Below are 19968 nucleotides of genomic sequence, written 5' to 3'. Positions count from 1 at the left end.
TATTCCTAAGTTTTGGGGTTTTTTATGCTATTGTTAGTACAATTATTTTCATTTTTAATACATTTTTTATTTTTAAATTTAAATTTAAATTAGAAACAAGGTTGCTTCACATGCTGGATGGCACTAGAAGAAACCATCCTGAGTGAGGTAATCCAGTCACAAAAAGAGAAACATGGCATGTACTCTCTCATATATAGATTTTAGACATAGATCTGGGGAGTGCCAGCCTACAATACCATGGCCAGAGAGTCTGGGAAACGGAACCTTCATTCAGTGGCTGATGGAAGCAGAGGCAGACTCCCAAGGCTAAGCACTGAGCTGAACTCAAGAAATCCAGTGACAGAGAGGGAGGACTGATGAGCAAACGGGTTAAGACTGGGCTGGTTTAGCCCCCAGAAACAGCTGACCTGACAAGGGTTAGCTTTTCAATCCCAGACTGATGCCTGGGAATCCAGCATGGGACTGATCAAGACCCCCTGAATGTGGGTGTCAGTGAGGAGGCCTAGGTAATCTATTGAGCCTTGGGCAGGAGATTAGTACTTATCCTGGGTATACAAATGGACTTTGGACTCCTATCCAACAATGAGAGATGCACTCTCACCCTGAACTCTTGGGGGAGGGCTTAGGCCCTGCCCTGGATGAAATGATAGACTATGGTCACCCCCATGGAGGGCCTCACCCTCCCTGGGGAAATGAGGAGATATTGGGGGGGGGGTTGAGGGGAGGGCACGGGAGGAGGGGAGGGAAATGGAGAGGGACCTGGAATTATTTTTAAGGAGAAAAAAACATGTGTATGGGTGTCTTGTGTGTGTGTGTGTGTGTGTGTGTGTGTGTGTGTGTGTGTGTGTGTGTGTGTGTGTACTGTGTAAATGTCTAGGTGCATGGGAAGAACAAAAGAGGGCATTGGTTCTTCCACAACCGGATTGCAGATGTTTTTAAGCCACCATGTGGGTGTTGGAAATTGAGCCAGAGTCCTCTGAAAGATCAGCCTGTGTTCTGAACCTCTGTGCCATCTCAAGAACTCCTAGAATTGTTTTCTTAATTTTATTTTCAGATCACTCATTATAGGGGTATAGGATTACAGTTGGTAGTTTGTTTATTCATTTTATATTCCTTAAGGTTAAAGACATGTTGTAATAGTGTATTGTTTTTCCTTAACTCATAAAAATTATCATACATGGAATCATTTTATTTGCAAATAGCTTAATTTTCAGCCTAGGTACATTTTATTTCCTTTTTCTTACCTAATTGCTCTCCAATACAATATTAAATAGAAGTAGGAAAGGGAAATTATTTTCACTTTTCCTGATCTTGGCAGATGGTTAAGTGAAATTTACTTTTTACTTCTCACATATAATGTTAACTGTGAATTTATCTAATTGAAGATGTTCACTTCTATTCTTTATGGAATGCTTTTTCAAGTTATGACATTGCTAGAAAATTTATTTTAGATGTTCGAAAGAGTGTATGATTCTATAAATTATTTATTATATTAAGTGATTTTAAAGATGTTACACTCTCATATTGTTTGCACCAATTGCTCTAGTTCATGTTATGAACTTATTTTTATGTTACTGGATTTGGTTTACTAGCATTTTGTTGATAATATTTTAGTCTGCACTCACAAATAATATTGAATGATCTGTTTGGTTTTTTTAACTCTTGTGGATATATTTCTGATTCTGATAGCAGGTTACAACTTACTTGAGAGAATGAAATCAAAGTGTCTTTTTAATCAGTCTTTTGGAGAGTTTCGAAGGATTAGTATTAATTCTTTATATTTCTGATACACTATACTAGTTGCAAATATTTGAGGACTATTTTTCCTTGTGAGGAGTTAGTTTCTGTTTCGTTTTTCATAGTTTTTCTGTTTGTTCTTGAGATAGATTTACTCTTGGACTTACTCCCAATAATTTACTGATTTCATCTGTGTTACCTAGTCTTTTCACATACAGATTTTCATAGTTCTTTAATGTATTGATTTTTATTTCTTAAAAGTCAGTAATAGTGTTTTCCCTTTTCCCTCTGTGATTTTAATAATTTGAGTTAGTTCTTTTTTTCTTGGTCAATCTGTATTAACGTTTCCCTTTTCATTTATGTTTTTTCTTGGTTACATTTCTTCTTTAACATTTTCACACATGTACACAATGCAATCTATTATTCTCACTTCCTATTGTCTATTATTAAGCTCTCATCTGTCATTTACCCCTCTTCTCTACAAACCCCTTTCCCAGATCCATGACTTCTTTATTTCTTCAATGTCAGTAATAGTGACCTTCTATTTCATCTATGCAATTTTAGCAATTTGAGACTTTTCTCTTTTTCTTGGTCAATCTATGTTAATTATTTAGAAATAATTTTGATTACAGTAATCTCTGTCTCTCATCTAACTGTTAAATATTTATTTTATGTGTGTGTGTGTTTATTTTCTTTTCTAAAAATGATTTCTAAGGTATAAGCTTACATGATTGGGATTGTTCCTTCCTTATAAAAGAGGCACTATAAGTGTAATGTTTTCTCTTGAGCTTTGCTTTCACTGTATTGCATAAGTTTCAGTATGCTTTGTTTTTGTAGTTGTTTTAGGATATTTACTTTCTTTTTCATTTGTTCCAGTACAGCTAATGGAACACAGGGCTTCATACACAATAGGCAAGCACTCTAAGCCAGTGTCTGTAAAATATTTTGTGATTTTTTGACAGGTACACTTGTTGTTTAGAAATATCACTTAACTTATAAATAATTATGAATTTCTTAAGGTATTCACCTTTATTTCTGATTTCATTCCATTTTCACTAGAACATACTCTGTTTTCTTAAAATTATTGAGTCTATTTCATAGTCTAATAGTTAGTTCATCTGACACAAAATTCCATATATATTCAAAATTACATATTTTAATTCTTTTTAGGTAAAAAAATACTGTCGATGCCTTCTAGGCATGGATGTAAAGTATTCTTTAGCCTATCAATCTACTTTCAAAAACTATTACAGTATATCATATGTAGCATTTCTATTTCCTCTTTATGGTCCTTTTGTTATTTTTACCATATATACTTTCTCATATACATCATGAAAACCCTTTTTACTTTTAAAAGTTAACTACCTTTTAAAAACATATTAAGAGTAACAAAAACAGTATTTTAGAATTCTCTACATAAGTATTTCTTCTGATTCTATAGTTTATACTGGGTCCAAATTTTTATCTAGTATCACCTTCTCTCTGCCGGCATTTTTGTGCTGCTCTTCTAGTGAACAATTCTCTGGGCTTTTTAAGTTGGAAAACAGTCTTTATCTTGCCTTCATTATTCAAAGGGATAATAGTAACCCTTTATGTGACAGGTATGTGATCTACTAATCACACTGCATGTCTGAAACCCTGGAAAGTATAAGCCCTTATATAAACTTTGTCTTTTCTTATCAGCATATAATTTTTCCTTTATTACGTACCTATGTTTTACCTGTTCACTTAAAGAATGTACGTATCTGAATATTCAGCATCACTTATCTCGTGCTTCAGGAAAATAAAATGGCTATTTGTGATATCACCAGTTGATCTCCTAATAAATCGTTGCTACTGAATTACTGTGAGTAGCATACACAACATGGATACATTAACTAAAGGCATAACTCACAGGCAGAATATAGCACAACAGAACAAGATTTTATTGTCCTACTCAGAATGCTGCAATATTTATAATTTAAGACTTATTTATATTTGGAATTTTCATCTAGTATTTTGGAACATATTTGACAAGGAATATCTGGAACTGTCATAGTGAAGAGCTTTATTTTTGTGTATAGAAGAGCACTAGAGAAGTCTGTCCTTACAAGATATGGCTGTAGCATGCATTATTATGTCACTTTAACTTGATAAGATTTCTGAAATCCATTTGTTTTCATTTTTCCTATTATGCACACATGAAAACCTTTCTAAGCAGTGAGCATGTTACTTATGGTACTTATTTTCTTTTTATTTTTTTCTGTGTATCATTGTCCTGTGTTCATCATGGACAGAGGTAGAAGTTTCTCCTGTTTTATTAAACATACAAATAATGATAGCTGTTCCTTTATATTTGAGAAGGCATTTCATTTGAATCCAATAAAAATCATTCAGCAGTAAATTTATTTAAATGGGAGACTGGAAATGGGAGTGGCTACAAATGAAAGTTATTTCATAACGCTTGTAACTTTTTTTTGGTGTATAGGTACAGGACACAATATCCAATCCTAGGTCTCCTGTATGATGACTATGAATATATACCACCAGGAAGTGACACACAGACTATTGTGATTGAGAAAACCGAAGACAAATGGACTTGTGTAAGTTTATTTGGGCATTTCTAGCCTGTTTTAATTAAGTATATACTTAAGTTTTTCAAAAATTAGCTAAAATATTAAATGCCATAGACAATAAGGGGATATGGAGCATGAATGTGCATGTTATCAAAATAGTTTTTCTTGTAATTTTGAATATAGATACTTATTACCTTTTATTTCTTTTTTTTTTTTTTTTTTTGGTTTTTGCGAGACAGGGTTTCTCTGTATTGTTTTCGAGGCTGTCGGTCCAGCCCAGCCTCGAACTCACAGAGATCCACCTGCCTCTGCCTCCTGAGTGCTGGGATTAAAGGCGTGTGCCACCACAGCGTGGCTTACCTTTTATTTCTTTAAAATTTGAAGAGAGTTGTGTCTATTTTCTCTCTCTAGACTGTAAAACCCTCCAGCTTTAAATTCTGGAGTTTAATGTAAGGCTGAATAAACATGCAAATGACATGTACTCTAATATTTACTTTCTACAACTTCCTTCTACATCACCAGACAACACAGATATCAAACCATTCTAAATAATTCAACCCATTACTAAGGAGCTGATAATTTTAAACTCTCCTTCTTATAAATGTATGCCAGTTACTTTCTTAAGACTTTTACGGCTTTCTTAGTTAACCTTTATCGTAGTCATCAACAAAGAGGAAATATATATTCCCTAGCACAGTGGTTCTCTTCAGTGGCACCCATTCTATACTCCAGAACATTTACTCTATTTAGACATTTTCAGCTTCCATTAGAGGCTAACTATATTGGCATCTACTGGGTAGAGACCACGGGTGCTAACATGCATTTTATGGTGTGCAGAACACTCCCTTATAAAAGAATCATCTGTCCCCAAATATTAATAGTGCCGAGCTTGAGAAAACGTGCTGATATTAAAAAAGACCTCTTGAGTTTTCCTAAATTATATACTTCTGTAGTCTTACATGATATTTTATAGTAATCTACTGATCATGAGAACAGGAATGTGTAACATTCCTCAGGTACAATGGACAGAAAATTCTGAGTTTCAGAATCTCACTTTACAAACCATACAGACCTTATTCACAGCAGTGTGGAAAGTAACTTCAGTGTTAAATGGTTTATATGCTAAAATCAGGCAAAGCAAATTCATGGCTAGTAAACTCAAGAAGTGGTTAATCAGGAAAATTAGAAGCTGATTGCAAGGAACATAAGGAGGGCATTCAGTTTACTAATAATTTTTTGTTTTCTAAGATGTGTGATTTTGAGTATGCATGTGCAGTTAGGAAACTAGGGTTTATAATACACATACTTTTTTACATTTTTATTGTATTTTGGTCAGTATATGGTGACAAGCACTAACTCTTAACTCGTGAATTGCAATTCAGCTATGCTGTTACTGAAATTACATGTTGTTAAATAATGTTTTAAAATATACATCATATGGACAAATAAGCTCAAATACTTCAGTAGTAAAAACATCATGAATATTTTAGTTCTAATGGTCTTTCACAGTACATAGGCACCAATCTTTTAAGTAAGCAGTAGAAGTAAGCAATATTTAGTAAATCTCCAGCAAAAATAAAAATACACGAAAAGGTTAATCTTTCAAAGTCATTTTTCTTAATTCGTTAACTAGTTGAGAACTAGTACTAATTATCAAGTGATAAAGAGAATTCGATAACTCAAGAATCAGATTAGTAAAAAAAAGAAGTCTGTACAGGGTACAAAATATTCATCTAAGGAAAGTTGATGCTGCAAGTTAAGACTCAGAAACAATTGCTTGACTAACTACATACGCCTCAGAGAAACTGTGTAGTAGCCATTTCTTCTGTCTTCAATGAAATACGTAAGGTCTGAAAAGGGATATAGATAGAGGACCATATATACATAAATTCACAGATGATAGATCTGTATTATCAGAAATATTTCACCACATACTTTTAACCTCTAAATATGACAATAAGAAGAAAATGCACCCCAATCTTCCTCCTTCTGGTTTATAGTCGTTTAAAACACATGCCTTAAGTCAGAGAGATTATTTTATTGAGCACTATATAAGAGGATATAAAAGTGTAATACAAAAAAGTGTCATACATTTCTGTTAGCTGTATACATACCCAACTGAATAATTTTAGGAACTATGTAATGTAATAATGGCAGTATTTTAAAATAATTGTGAACCAATTTTAAGATACTTTTTTTTCTTTTCTAGCCATGAATGGATCCACTTTACAGTACTGCAACACAAAGGAGATTTTCTTTGTCTGCATCAGTATTTTAATTGTTATTTTTCTATTGCTAAAGTGCAATCAAATTGTGAACCATGGTCATATCCCAATCTAATGGAATGATTTAATTGTGAAGATCAGTTATCCCAGACATTCAGGAGATCTGAATCTTTTTGTATATATTGATATATTTGATACAACACCATACATATGGAAAGAAAAAAATCCTTTGTTTAAACTCTGGTTGTAGACATTGTAGAACCTAACCTATTTTTACATAGGGTGCTTCTTATATGTTAAACTTAGTCTTTACAAGTTATTCTATTATGGTAAATGTGCAATTTAGCTACAAGATTCAATGCTTTTTTTCAGCAAAACAGAGGCAAAGGACAATTAAGTTAAAAAATAGGTTAATTAGAGCATGAAAAATACAGCCTAAATGTACTTTTCTAACATTGCGTTTGTGACTGAGAGTGTGGCAATGCTAACATGCCTTGGAAATATCTAAGTCAGAGGTGGAGGTTAATGTTGTAAATCAAGGAAATGGGCTAGCTAATGACTTTTAAAGTAACTACATTAAATTATACATCGTGAAACTTGGTTCGAAGTACATGTTAGTACTTGGGAAAATCTATCCTTTCAAAACATGTTTTCTGCAAGTGATCCAATTCACTTTCTTAAAAACATATAACACTGTACTGTAGTAGTGGAACAATAAGAATGTAGAAATTCTGATAGTGATATACAGATATAATATTGAAATACTGCATAGTCATAAAAGCTTAAGTAATAAAAATAGCAGCAAATGATACATGATAACTATCTTACTTGGAGAATGTTTTATAGTAGAATCTTTAATGTATTTAGAAGTTTCTTAGTTGAAATGTAATGACTTTCCAAAGTGGATACAAGTATTTGTTAAATATATTACAATAATGAAATTTCATATTATAACCTAAATAAAAGGTATAAAAATTTGTTCATCAAAGTTAGGATTAATGTAACAAATATATTCATGTGACATGTTTAGTACATAGTTTTGTACTAATCTACAGAAACCTTTATAAAATTTTCAATGCTTTATAAACATATTCTAATAATTGTCCATTATGCTAAGAAGCAGTTAAGATAAGCATGGCTGTGGCACTATACTAACTGGAACTACTGGTGAGAAATATTTTAAAAGTCGTGATAAGAAATTTAGTCTTATTTATATTTTCGTAACACTTGAGCTAAACATTAAGTTCTACAACATGAATGAAATTTGTTTTATCAGTATTTAATGCATAAATGTTAATGTTGCATATTATTACAATGCCCCTCTATTTTATGATCAATTTCTTCCCTGTTAACTACTACTAATTTATATAACAGTGGCAAAAGTATACTGTTATTCATCCATTACAAAAGTGATAAGAGGATGTTTTAATTACCTTGACAGAAAACTGCCACAATTACAGTTTGATAATGAGAATAAGACTTTTTATCAAAACTAATAAAAACTAATCATATCCAAAATTATAGGCCAATTAAGAAGACAGCCCATTTGATCAAGGATAGTGAAATGGAGTCATGTTTCTTATTATATTTACTAACTTTTAAAAATTGGTTGTACAAAATTTAATGGCAGAGAGATTTTTCTCTGCATTTGAAAATAAGATCAATAGAAATAAGAGGAATAAAAGTGGGGTATTTTTCTCTCACCAATTCTATGAAGTTTCTCAAAGAAAATTCCAGTGATATCAGGTGAGGATGCCTATTTGTCTCATTTCTATTTCTGTATGTTTTCATCAAGTTTGTCAAATAAAATAAAGACTAAAGTCTGTCATGCAAAATTTGTTTATCTGTCTAAATAAAAAATGTAAGTATCTGTATGGTCTTTGTGGAAGTTCAAATAGGAAATGTATAGGAAAGATTTTTAGCTTATCTTCATATTTTGCCTGCAAGTTTTTATCATTTGAATGTTTATACAGGAGGTAAGAGGCAATACGGTAAAACAAACACCAAAAAAAAAAAACAAAGCCTCCTTGATATAGCCTACTCAAGGTGAAACTTTAAGAAAAGTTTGATATCCATCTGATGCAAAACATAATCCCTTTGCTTACAAATCTAATTGTCTAAGCCCACACACGGTTTGCAAAGACATTTTCTTCCCATCTTTGCATTGGTGCTTTATCCATATGACTTTTTTCAAACTCAAGCAATATAAAATGAGTACAATTTTAAAACTATTGTCAATTTAACAAAAATCTGTCTTTGCATTTCTCAATATTGCAATTTATAAAGATTACATTTCTTTTGAAAACAGAAATTCTTTTGAAAGTAAATGTTTCCAAAGGAGTTCCTCACATGGCCCATCTTTACCATGACACACCATTACAAAATTTACCTGATTTTATCGTATTTTCTGTTTAACTGAAAAATCCCATGCTAGCTCTAGGATAAATAGTAAGCAAGGTACTCCAGAACAAGAGATACCTTTTTATTATACAAAGGAATAATGGAATTGTTATGCAGCACAATTACATGATAGCCAGTATCAATTATGATATTCTTGTTAATTTTCTTGACTACATTTTATAAAGAATGTGTTTATTAAAAACTGGGCATGCTGGCACACAATTTTAATCCCAGCACTCCACTAGGAGTTAGAGCAAGTAACCTTTCATGTTTGAGGACAGCCTGGGATGTAAAATAAGTTCCAAGACAGTCAGGGCTACACAGAGAAGCCGTGTCTCAGAAAAAAAAATGTATTTTTAAACTTTGGTTTCCTATCCCAGCATAATTTTTGTTTGAAATACAGGCTACAGAAATACTTCAAGCGGCAGATTTTAATACATGCTTTAGTTATATACTTTGCTAATACCATCAGTGTTGAATACTGTTTGTGTGGATCAAGACCCAATAAAGCAAACCAATTTGTATAAATGAGCATAATATATATTCCTAAAGGAGTCATATTGTGGAAATTCCTGTTCTAAGGATGAGAGAATTTGTAAATCAAACCAGAAGTGACTTCAGACATTAAGGGATGTATGGGTATCAATACTGTCAACTGGTCCAGATTTTCAAATGAAACAAAATTCTCTTTGAAGTAGTTACTTGAAAAATGATCAAACATAAAGGTATAATAATTGGAACAGGCAGGCACCCATGATCAGAGTTTTCTGCAACATTTCTTAATAGGTTTCAAGTTTACAAGGTATTGCTTTTAGAAGGGTAGAGTTGATCTGCACAAAGGTGAGAAATCAGGAAGATTCTTTAAACTAATGATATTCTAGTTTTTTATAGCACTATACATGCATTCTTTTCTACATGGAGATTTATTAAGTCAAAAATTCAAGAACAAAACCTTAATTTGTTAAGTCAAAAATTAAATAAAAAAGCCTTACTTTGGTAGAGTTCCAGGGTTAACCAGCTATGATTCGTTTGTTCCTCTGCCTTCATAAATGAGCAATTCTATCATCTACCAAAAATACTTTAAACAGTACCTGGGATTGCCTTCAAATTAAACCACTGGGGGGAAGGAGGTATTCAATTACCAATTGTTGGTAAGTGGATGCAAAGGAAGAACATAAATGAAACAGGCTTTGTAATGTAATGTTAATCACCGAAGGCTTGTAATGACTACATAGAAGTTCCTTTTATTCTTGAATTTTTATGTGTATGAAAAATATTGAAGAGCAGTGCAAGCTTGATATTGGTGGTTGTCCCGTTTGAGACATGAGTTGAATTTGAGGGATCTTATCTGGGAAATAATTCCTGATACATTGTATCATGTCATAGATCATTTAAAGGTAGGAGTTGAACAAATCCATCTGCATGATGGCTCTGAACTATTCTGTAAAAAGGATTTTTTGTAATTCCCATATAGGCACACATGACAGTCCTGTGTCAGGGAATCCTGTTCTTTTAAGGAATATCTTAAATTTTTATTCTTTCTGTAGTGAAGACTTTCAGGGACAATTGTTAAGAAATAGATCTAATTTTTGTTTAATTCCACTGTAACCATGAACAATCACTTTATATGGCACCTTGCTTTCCTCAGCAACTTTGTGATATAGTCCTTATTCTCCAAAATGATCTTCAAATATAAACCAAAGGGGAAGGCAGGGAGGGAGGCAGGAAGGGAGACAGGGAGGGAGTCAGGGATGGAGGCTGGGAGGGAAGCAAGGAGGGAGGGAGGGAAACTATGCTCCATTCTTTCAAACCCATTTCCTACTACAAACTTCTTACAGGTCCTGTCTCTTTATCAGCCCTACTTGCTCACCACTGTCTGGCACCAGCTTATTTCAACTCAGATTGTTTGTATTTACAGGTTTCTTTTTCTTGTTCTTAATGACATGAACCTCAATATGGACTTTCTTTATCCACTTACCCAGTTATTTAAGCAGGAGCACCCAAGTGTTCTAGAATTACACTCAATGCTTTTTGTGTAACACCTTAGCGGTCACAGGTGTCAACATAGGCGAACTTGCTAGAAATGTAAAACTACATTTGAATTTGACTGTATATTTCATTAAGATCCCTATAATTATTAAATTATAATTATTAAAATTTTAGAGCACTGGTCTAATACATGAAGTTAATAGATTTCTTCTGCAGCTAATGGACTTTAAAGAATAATCACTCCGTTATGAATTTGGTTAAATAATTGCTGGAGAACAGCAAATTAGTATATGCTTATTTTCAGAAACAATGATTGAATCATACTTTATCTTTTGAATGTATATTGGGAAAAGTAATAAATATAATAATTCCTCAGAACTAGATGATGTAAACAGTTTAAGAATTTTTAGTTTCCTTCCTAATAATCAGTCTCAGGTCTTACGAGTACTTAAAGCATTTCATCATGATTTTATCAAATAATACCTATTTTTAAGGAGTAAACATGCCATAATCATTGCTAACTGTTTAAATCCCTAGCTCATGTTAATTAATGTACAAAACTGAACAAGATATTTTAAAAGATCAAACTGCCTAAGAGAACATTTAAGCGAGAAATCTTTAATAAGAAAAGCACATTATAACACAACGTTAAATAAACTTACAAAACTTTGAAGTGCAATAAATGCTTTTTATTGTATGCTCATTTCAATAAGTAACATTTAGAAATAATAAGTCCACATAACAGTAACAATCTTATTTTACAGCGTGTACATCATTTACAGCCACATAACACACAAGTTTGGTAGGTTTTCCAAATTTAGTATTCTGAAGTTAAGAAAGATAAAAAATTTATTTTCAAATAACTGATTCTTATCTGGTGCAAAAACAGAAAGGTGAATATTACTTAAAACACAAAGCCACAATACAGCATGAAGAAAAATTACATTTTAATTATGTTGAACAGCTGAATATAAACTAAATTAAGCCAACTAAAACTTAAAAGTACACATCATATCCATTACATTTATGAACAGGATTTTCATTAAAATTCCCTACACCAGCTTTTAATATTAAGCGCCATTTTGATTTGCAGCATGCTAACACAAAGCGTTGTTAAAGGGATGCATATTTTAAATTTATACACTGTAAACTGAATATCCACCTCCAAACTCTATTGGCAGCATATTGTTCTGTTAAATACTGCATAAATACCGCCTCACTGAAAGTTTATGTTAAGAATATGGTATATAGATTTTAAAAATCAAACTTTTCAATAATGGCATAAAATTGCACCTTTAAACATTAAAGCAAGTAAGACTTGAACAGTCATTACTAAAACTGTCCTAAAAATTCTAAATATTTTAATATTTAAGAAAACTGTTCTCTCAATTTAATATTTAGATAATAAGAAACATAGTTCTGACTTTGTAGTGTTATAGTTGCATCCATTTTAGAAAGCCACATTTGACTCAAATACACTTTTATGATATATGCCATACTGAATCTACTTGAACATCAAAACTGGAACCTTATTTCTTATATTTCACCTCAGATTTCAGCACAGAATGCTATGTCTTAAACATCCTATCCTGTGATAAAATGTCAACAACTCTGAAGTGCTTTTGTTTTTACTAGTACTGAATTAATATATCTTGTTTCTCAACGAGATTCCGTGTAACGAATACACAAAACATTTGCCATTTCTGGAATCCAATGTCCACGTAAATATAAAAAATTCAATGACTAAGTGACTGATGGATGACTGCATTTTCTTTCCCCACCCCATTTCTAAAATTGCATAAAGTGAGGCTGCTTGGTACAGCAAAGCATTTCTAAATCAGTTATGTATTCTCCTTTCAGACACGCGCATCTCTAGTACGACCAATCAAATAAGGTGTCTTAACTTTTCCCCTTCTGTAGTTTAATTATGCACATAATACTATTAATACACAGTTAAGTTCCTCTGCAACCATCCTATGGTGTTTCTTGAACTCTTTCAGTAATTTTCAAAGGGCTATGAGATTCCCTTTCTAATTCCAATATTTTAGGATCTTTAATACAAAGAATGTAAAGGTGTGACTTAATATCAAGCTTTGAAACCAGATAAAACAGTGAGAGTCTCCTCCCAAATAGCATATCTTATTTTGTAAATAACTCCTTTCCTTATATTGATCTGACTATATAAGAGTCTCTTTGTGGTGCCTCATTATATGCTGATTTTTTTCTGATGGTCTTCGGAATCCCTTCTTGCAGAATTCACACCTGTGTGGATAGTCTTTCGTATGTATTGAAATCACATGTCGTTTAAATCCAGATGCATCTGTGGTGCTGTATTCACAATATTCGCACTGGTAAATCTTCCTTCCGGTATGCGTCTTCATGTGCTTTTTGAGCTCATTCTGCTGCCTGAACCCTCTCTTGCACCGTTTACACTTCAATGACTGATCCTTCGTATGAACCGAAAGAATATGACCACTAAGAATAAACGGATCTGATGTTTTAAAGTCACAGTGCCTACACTGATGAATCTTCCTACCCTTATGAATATCACTATGTTTTTTAAGCTCTGAAGGACGATGGAAACCTTTATCACAGACTTCACATTTGTGAGGAAAGTCCTTGGTATGGACAGATATGATGTGCCGCTTAAGGTCACTTGAGTTGGTGCTCTTATGATCACAATGAGGACACTGGTGTGTTTTATGTCCTTGAAACAAATCCAGATGGCGTTGAAGCTCCCTTTCATCGCCAAATGCTTGAGGACAATGCTCACATTTATATGGTAAGTTGCTACCATGCTTAGACTTAATGTGAGTTTTCAGATTTGATTGATCTGCACACCTGAAGACACAATACTGACACTGATATGGCTTCTCACCGGTATGGGTTCGCATATGCTTCTTGAGTTCAGAAGGATGACGAAAACCCTTTCCACACTCAACACAAACATGAGGGAAATTCTTGCTGTGAACAGCCAGCAAATGTCTGTTCAACAGTCCTTGCTCGGCAGTTTCATAGTCACAGTACTTGCACTTGTGCATCTTGGGCTCCTTGTCTCTTAAGATGAGTTTGTTTGAACTCAGTGGACTAGCTTCTCTGTATCTTCTAGTGTACTCTGTAAATTCATGCGCTTTATCAACTTTGTTTATGAGCTTATGGCTTTCTAAGTGGTTATGGAAACTCACTTTCTTGTTAGTTGTAAAGTCACAATCAGTACACTGGTATTTCTTTCTCATCAAATGGTCAGGATGATTCTTCATGTGTCTTTTTAAGAATCCCCTGGACTTAAACTTTTTTGTGCAAATATGGCAAGGGTACACTGTCAAGGGCTGTCCATCAGGGCCTATTATAACAGCTGGATGAGGAAAAAAGGAAATTGTAACATTTGATCACACTGCTTTAAAATAGTTTGTAAAACATGTTCCTAAAACTACTAGAAAGTCAGTATGGGAAAATGCTAGTTAAATAAAAGTCTTATAAGATAAAAATGCATATTATAAATTTCTGTAGTGAAATTGCTTACTGGGAAATGAGTGGCTCTCTTCTGTAGACTACTCATTTATGGCATGAAATATAGGAAAGAGGAATAAAGTACCTTTATAACCATATGGAATCTGTCTTTAAAACATCTCTTGAGTAAGGAGGAAATAAGCACTTAAAGCACCAATAATATACTGCTACAATTTACTATCAGAGATGGAGAAATAGCATTTGAGAGCACTTGCTGCTCTCTCAGAGGATTTTAGTTTGGTTCTCAGCTTCCATGTCAGGAAGCTCACAACTACCTGTAAGTCCAGTTCCACTGGATACAACACTCTCTTCTGGCCCCCACAAACACCTGCACACATGTGATGTACACATGTGTGTGTACGTGCAAACACACACACATGCCAAATTACAATATATCTTAATATATATGCAGTACACAGGGCTATATAGGGGAATAACTACCTTGCAAACATTGACTTTCCTCCTTGCATTACACAAAACTGTACATCTCAAATTACTGTACTATTCTTAAGAATGAAATACCTTACCTGTTTGCCACTGCCTTGTTTCTCCCCTTCTCCTCTTCTTGATTTTTTGTTTAAGTACTTTATTTGTGTTAATGCTATCACAAATTTGAAGAAACTGTGCTGCTGTAGTGCTTCGGTTTTCTAATGTTGAGTCAAAAGTGTTTCCTGAAAACAAAAACACAAACAGTTCAATCACATATATTTATTGATTCAGGGTTTTGCTAGGTAAACTCCTCGATGTGACATGGAGCTGAGTTAGGATGTTAAATTTCAGAAAGTATACACATTTTCTCATTTCCCCTAGTTTTATTCATACCCTCTTGTGTACATGTAAGCACACTGAGTAAGATAGTACACAAAATTAAGTTATTTCGACACAACTATCTTAAAGGAATAAACTGGTAAGATTAATGTAACATAAGAAACTATTTTAAAAAACTATACAAAATTATGGCATCAGACCAACTTCTTATGAATAGAACCTCATAAAGTTAAATGGATTCATCAAAGAACACAAATCACTAAGTGAATCAATACAGTCATGGTAGTTATATGTAAAATAGATGTTACATGTATGTTTTATGATATAAAAGTTATTTATACTGACTTTGGGGATTAAAATATGTATGGTAGGTAAATTGCTGCCATGTGATCAATGCATACAAAATAAAGACTTTTTTTTGGATTTTCGAGACAGGATTTCTGTGTATTGCTTTAGAGACTGTCCTGGAACTCGCTCTGTAGACCAGGCTGGCCTCAAACTCACAGAGATCCCCTGCTTCTGCCTCCCGAGTGCTGGGATTAAAGGCGTGTGCCACCAACACCTGGCTAAAATTACAGAATTTAATGAAACCAGTTCTCATAAATTTATCATATGATACAAATACATTGGGATGGTTAGAATGAACATAGCCCCATAGTCTCATATTTTTAAATATCTGGTTCTCAGTTAGTGGAACTTTTGGGGAAGAATAAGGAGATGTGACCTTGTTGGAGGCAGTGTGGCCTTGTAGGAGAAGGTGGGGGTTGGTTTTGATGTTTCAAAACTACACCCTAAGCACAGGTTCTCTCTCTGCTGGCCAGCCAGCCTGTGGATCAGGATATAAGTTCTCATCTCCAAGCCTATCTGTCTTTTTGCCTGCTGCCATGCTTCCTGAAATGATGATAAGGGACTAATCCACTGAAACTGTAAGCAGAGCCCCAATTAAATGATTTTTTAAATAGAAGATACCTTGGTCACAGCTCTTCACATCAATAGAACTATAACTAAGATATACATTAAAAATTTAACTCTACAAAACTGTCAGACTAGCATAGATGCTGATATCTGTATTTTGTTGATTTCTATTAAACCTATATTAATATTTAGAGTCAAATATTACCCAGTAGAAAAAAAACAGAACAATTATATACTTTGTCATGAGAAAAAGTCTCCTTAAGAAAAAGAAACTGACCATGGAATAACACTAAACAGAGTGTATTAAACTAGAAAAATTATTAAGCTGGGATACAAATTTATGATATATTCATGTTATATATTAGCCATAGAAATTAAGGCAGTCTCACTCTAAGAATAACATTAATATCTTTTTTTATTTCCTCTTTGACCCAGGGATGGTGCAGTTGAGCATTATTCAATTTCCATGAGTTTGTAGGTTTTCTGCAATTTGTGTTGTTGTTGAATTCTAATTTTAAAGCATGGTGGTCTGATAAGATGCATGGAGTTATTCCAATTTTTTTGTAGCTGCTGAGGTTTGATATGTTGCCAAGCATGTGGTCGATTTTTGAGAAGGTTCCATGTGGTGGTGAGAAGAAGGTATATTCTTTTTTATGTGGATGAAATGTTCTATAGATATCTGTTAATCCCAGTTGGGTCATTACTTCTATTAGACCCTTTGCTTCTTTGTTGAGTTTCTGTCTGGTATTCCTGTCTAGTGGTGAGAGTGGTGTGTTGAAATCTCCCACTATAACTGTGTGGGGCTTTAGATGAGATTTAAGTTCTAATAATGTTTCTTTAACGAATGTGGATGCCTTTGTGTTTGGGGCATAGATGCTCAGGATAGACACTTCATCTTGGTGGGTTTCACCTGTGATGAGTATGTAATGACCTCCTTCATCTCTTTTGATTGATTTTATTTTAAAGGTGGTACCCTTGAACGAATTGGTACAGGAGACAGCTTCCTGAACATAACACCAGTAGCACAGACAGTGAGATCAGCAATTAATAAATGGGACCTACTGAAACTGAGAAGCTTCTGTAAGGCAAAGGACACAGTCAGCAAGACAAAAAGGCAGCCTATAGAATGGGAAAAATATTCACTAATCCCACATCTGACAGAGGGTTGATCTCCAAAATTTACAAAGAACTCAAGAAGCAAGTCTCCAAAACACCAAAGGACCCAATTAAAAAGTGGGCTGCAGAACTAAATAGAGAGTTTTCAATAGAGGAGTCTAAAATGGCTGAGAGGCACTTGAGAAAGTGCTCAACATCCTTAGCCATCTGGGAAATTCAAATCAAAACAACTCTGAGATACCATCTCACTCCTGTCAGAATGGCTAAAATCAAAAACACCAATGACAATTTATGCTGGAGAGGATGTGGTGAAAGAGGGACACTCCTCCATTGCTGGTGGGAGTGCCAACTGGTTCAGCCACTTTGGAAATCAGTATGGAGATTCCTCAGAAAAATGGGAATAAACCTACTACAAGACCCAGCAACTCCACTCTTAGGCATATATCCAAAAGATGCCCATTCATACAACCAAGATGTCTGTTCCACTATGTTCATAGCAGCTTTATTTGTAATAGCCAGAACTTGGAAGCAACCTAGATGTCCCTCACCCGAAGAGTGGATAGAGAAAATGTGGTACATCTACACAATGGAGTACTATTCAGCAGAAAAAAATAATGGAATCATGAGATTCGCAGGCAAATGGATGACACTATAAGAAACCATCCTGAGTGAGGTAACCCAGTCACAAAAAGAGAAACATGGCATGTACTCTCTCATATATGGATTTTAGACATAGATCTGGGGAGTGCCAGCCTACAATACCATGGCCAGAGAGTCTGGGAAACAGAAACTTCATTTAGTGGCTGATCGAAGAAGAGGCAGACTCCCTTGGTTAAGTACTGAGCTGAACTCAAGAAAGCCAGTAACAGAGAGGGAGGACTGATGATCAAAGGGATTAAGACTGGGCTGGTTTAACCCCCAGAAACAGCTGATCAGACAAAGGTTAACTCTTGAATCCCAGGCATCAGCCTGGGAATTCAGCATGGGACTGATCAAGACCCCCTGAATCTGGGTGTCAGTGAGGAGGCCTAGGGAATCTATTGAGCCTTGGGCAGCAGATCAGTACCCATCCCAAGTATACACAGGGACTTTGGACTCCCAAAGAACAATGTTGAGGTGCACTCTCACCCTGAACTCTCGGGGAAGGGTCTAGGTAGGCCCTGCCCTATATGAAATGACAGACTATGGACACCCCCATGGAGGGCCTCACCCTCCCTGGGGGAATGAGGGGATAATGGGGGGGGCGTTGGGGGGAGGGCACGGGAGGAGGGGAGGGAATGGGAGAGGGACCTGGAACTGACTTGTGAAGCAACCTCGTTTCTTATCTAAATTTAAACTGGAAAATAAAATATAAAAAAAGAATAACATTAATAAATGGTTGATATGAACAACTATTCTTTTTCTCTTAAAGTAATTTGTATAACTTTTCCATAGCAATCTTTTATGATCCATGTGGTAAATTATCCAATAATTGTACTATCAGGGAAACCTAAAATGTATTTCATTCACAAATTAATACACACTCTATTTATATATGTTGGCTGTTAAAAAGAGGAAAACTCCTATATAACATCTATAATAGGTGAAGTTCAACTAATATGTCTACAGACATAAGCTAACATTTTTACTTAGCAAGTAGTATATAAAAAAACACATAACTTTTATCTCCTTTACAACGCTCTCTCACCTGTTGCTTGACAGTCTTCATATCTTCGGGAAACTCTTCTTTCATCTATAAAAAGGGACTAGTTATATACTGATAAAAAGGACTAGTTAAAAACTGATAGACTGCCTAGAGAAACTACTATAAAAATTTACTTTTGCCCCAATTTCTCAATGAAATACACTTGTTTTTGAAAACTTACCTAAGTTAGATAATCTCCTCCACTGAAAATAAGGACTACTGTTTGCCTCATTAGAACTGATGACATCTAGAACAGTTTTACATTTTAAGTGAAATTGAGTAGCTATTTCTGCTGAGTACCCTTACCAATGAAGATGTTCAATGCATGCGTGACTGTTGAATGAATGAAACTTTGAGAAAAAACTTGGCATAAATTAATGCACTGTACATCATAAGTTTTTAATGTATACATTACAGAAAATGAGATTAACAAAAGAATGGGTTAAGAAAAAACTTGATAAATGAACATATATTCTAAAGAATTTCTTACTTCCCAGAACCTCAGTTTTAATATTTGTGTGTCAACAATGGTAATACATTTTTGTTAAAGGGGAAGGATTAATTTTAAAAGGATACTATTTTAGGAAAATAAAACATTTTATGGTGCTCACTTATACAGGTAGGATTTAGCACACAGAGTCTACAAAAATTCGTTAAATAAGGTTTAGTAGTATAAGATTTGTGGTAGAAAAATTATGTAAAATAACTGGAGATGAATGGATTCACAGCAGAACATTTTATTCCACTAGCCAACAAAGTGGCATTATGGCAAAGAATATTTAGTCGCTCAAAGGCATAGCAAATACAAACTTTATGTACTTAGGTAAAAATACTAGTGTCCTACCATATGATGCAGGATAGACAACAGGGAAACCTGTTTTATTAACATCAGAGTTCTCAAGCTGAAGCTCAAGGAGTGTTCCTTCCTCTTCCCCTATAGTGATTTCCATGCACACGTCATTTGACATTTCAGCACAACCTAAATTTTGGAAATAATTGCTTGTTTACAATCTCAAGTATTTAATAAATGGGCAAAAAATCCAAACAAGTTTTCAAGATTTCATGTAAG

General features: G+C 34.1%; 2 protein-coding genes across 5 annotated transcripts in view; one reads left to right on the top strand and one right to left on the bottom strand.

Annotated features, from left to right (window-relative positions):
• The window catches only part of Pof1b (POF1B actin binding protein), a 69478-nt gene extending 61091 nt beyond the window's left edge, over positions 1-8387 (top strand). Inside the window, exons 16-17 of one of the 2 annotated variants that reach the window (XM_021234650.2) lie at positions 4205-4319; positions 6502-8387. In XM_021234650.2, the coding sequence (XP_021090309.1) occupies positions 4205-4319; positions 6502-6507 (121 nt within the window). In that variant the 3' untranslated portion in view covers positions 6508-8387. Of the gene's footprint in view, positions 1-4204; positions 4344-6501 lie in introns of those variants that run through there. The other variant, XM_013122728.3, reaches the window with a different exon arrangement.
• Positions 8388-11573: 3186 nt separating this feature from the next.
• The window catches only part of Znf711 (zinc finger protein 711), a 29854-nt gene continuing 21459 nt past the window's right edge, over positions 11574-19968 (bottom strand). For 2 of the 3 annotated variants that reach the window (XM_013122732.3, XM_013122733.3), the window contains 4 exons: positions 19744-19878; positions 18903-18947; positions 14944-15087; positions 11574-14261 (listed from right to left, as the gene is read on the bottom strand). In XM_013122732.3, coding sequence (XP_012978186.1) covers positions 13084-14261; positions 14944-15087; positions 18903-18947; positions 19744-19878 — 1502 coding nt within the window. In that variant the 3' untranslated portion in view covers positions 11574-13083. The remainder of the gene's footprint in view (positions 14262-14943; positions 15088-18902; positions 18948-19743; positions 19879-19968) is intronic. The other variant, XM_040744349.1, reaches the window with a different exon arrangement.

The sequence above is a fragment of the Mesocricetus auratus genome, unplaced genomic scaffold, assembly GCF_017639785.1.
Source record: "Mesocricetus auratus isolate SY011 unplaced genomic scaffold, BCM_Maur_2.0 Super-Scaffold_100003, whole genome shotgun sequence".
NCBI lineage: Eukaryota > Metazoa > Chordata > Mammalia > Rodentia > Cricetidae > Mesocricetus > Mesocricetus auratus.
Note: the sequence above shows the minus strand (reverse complement) of the source record. Positions and strands in the feature narration are given on the sequence as shown.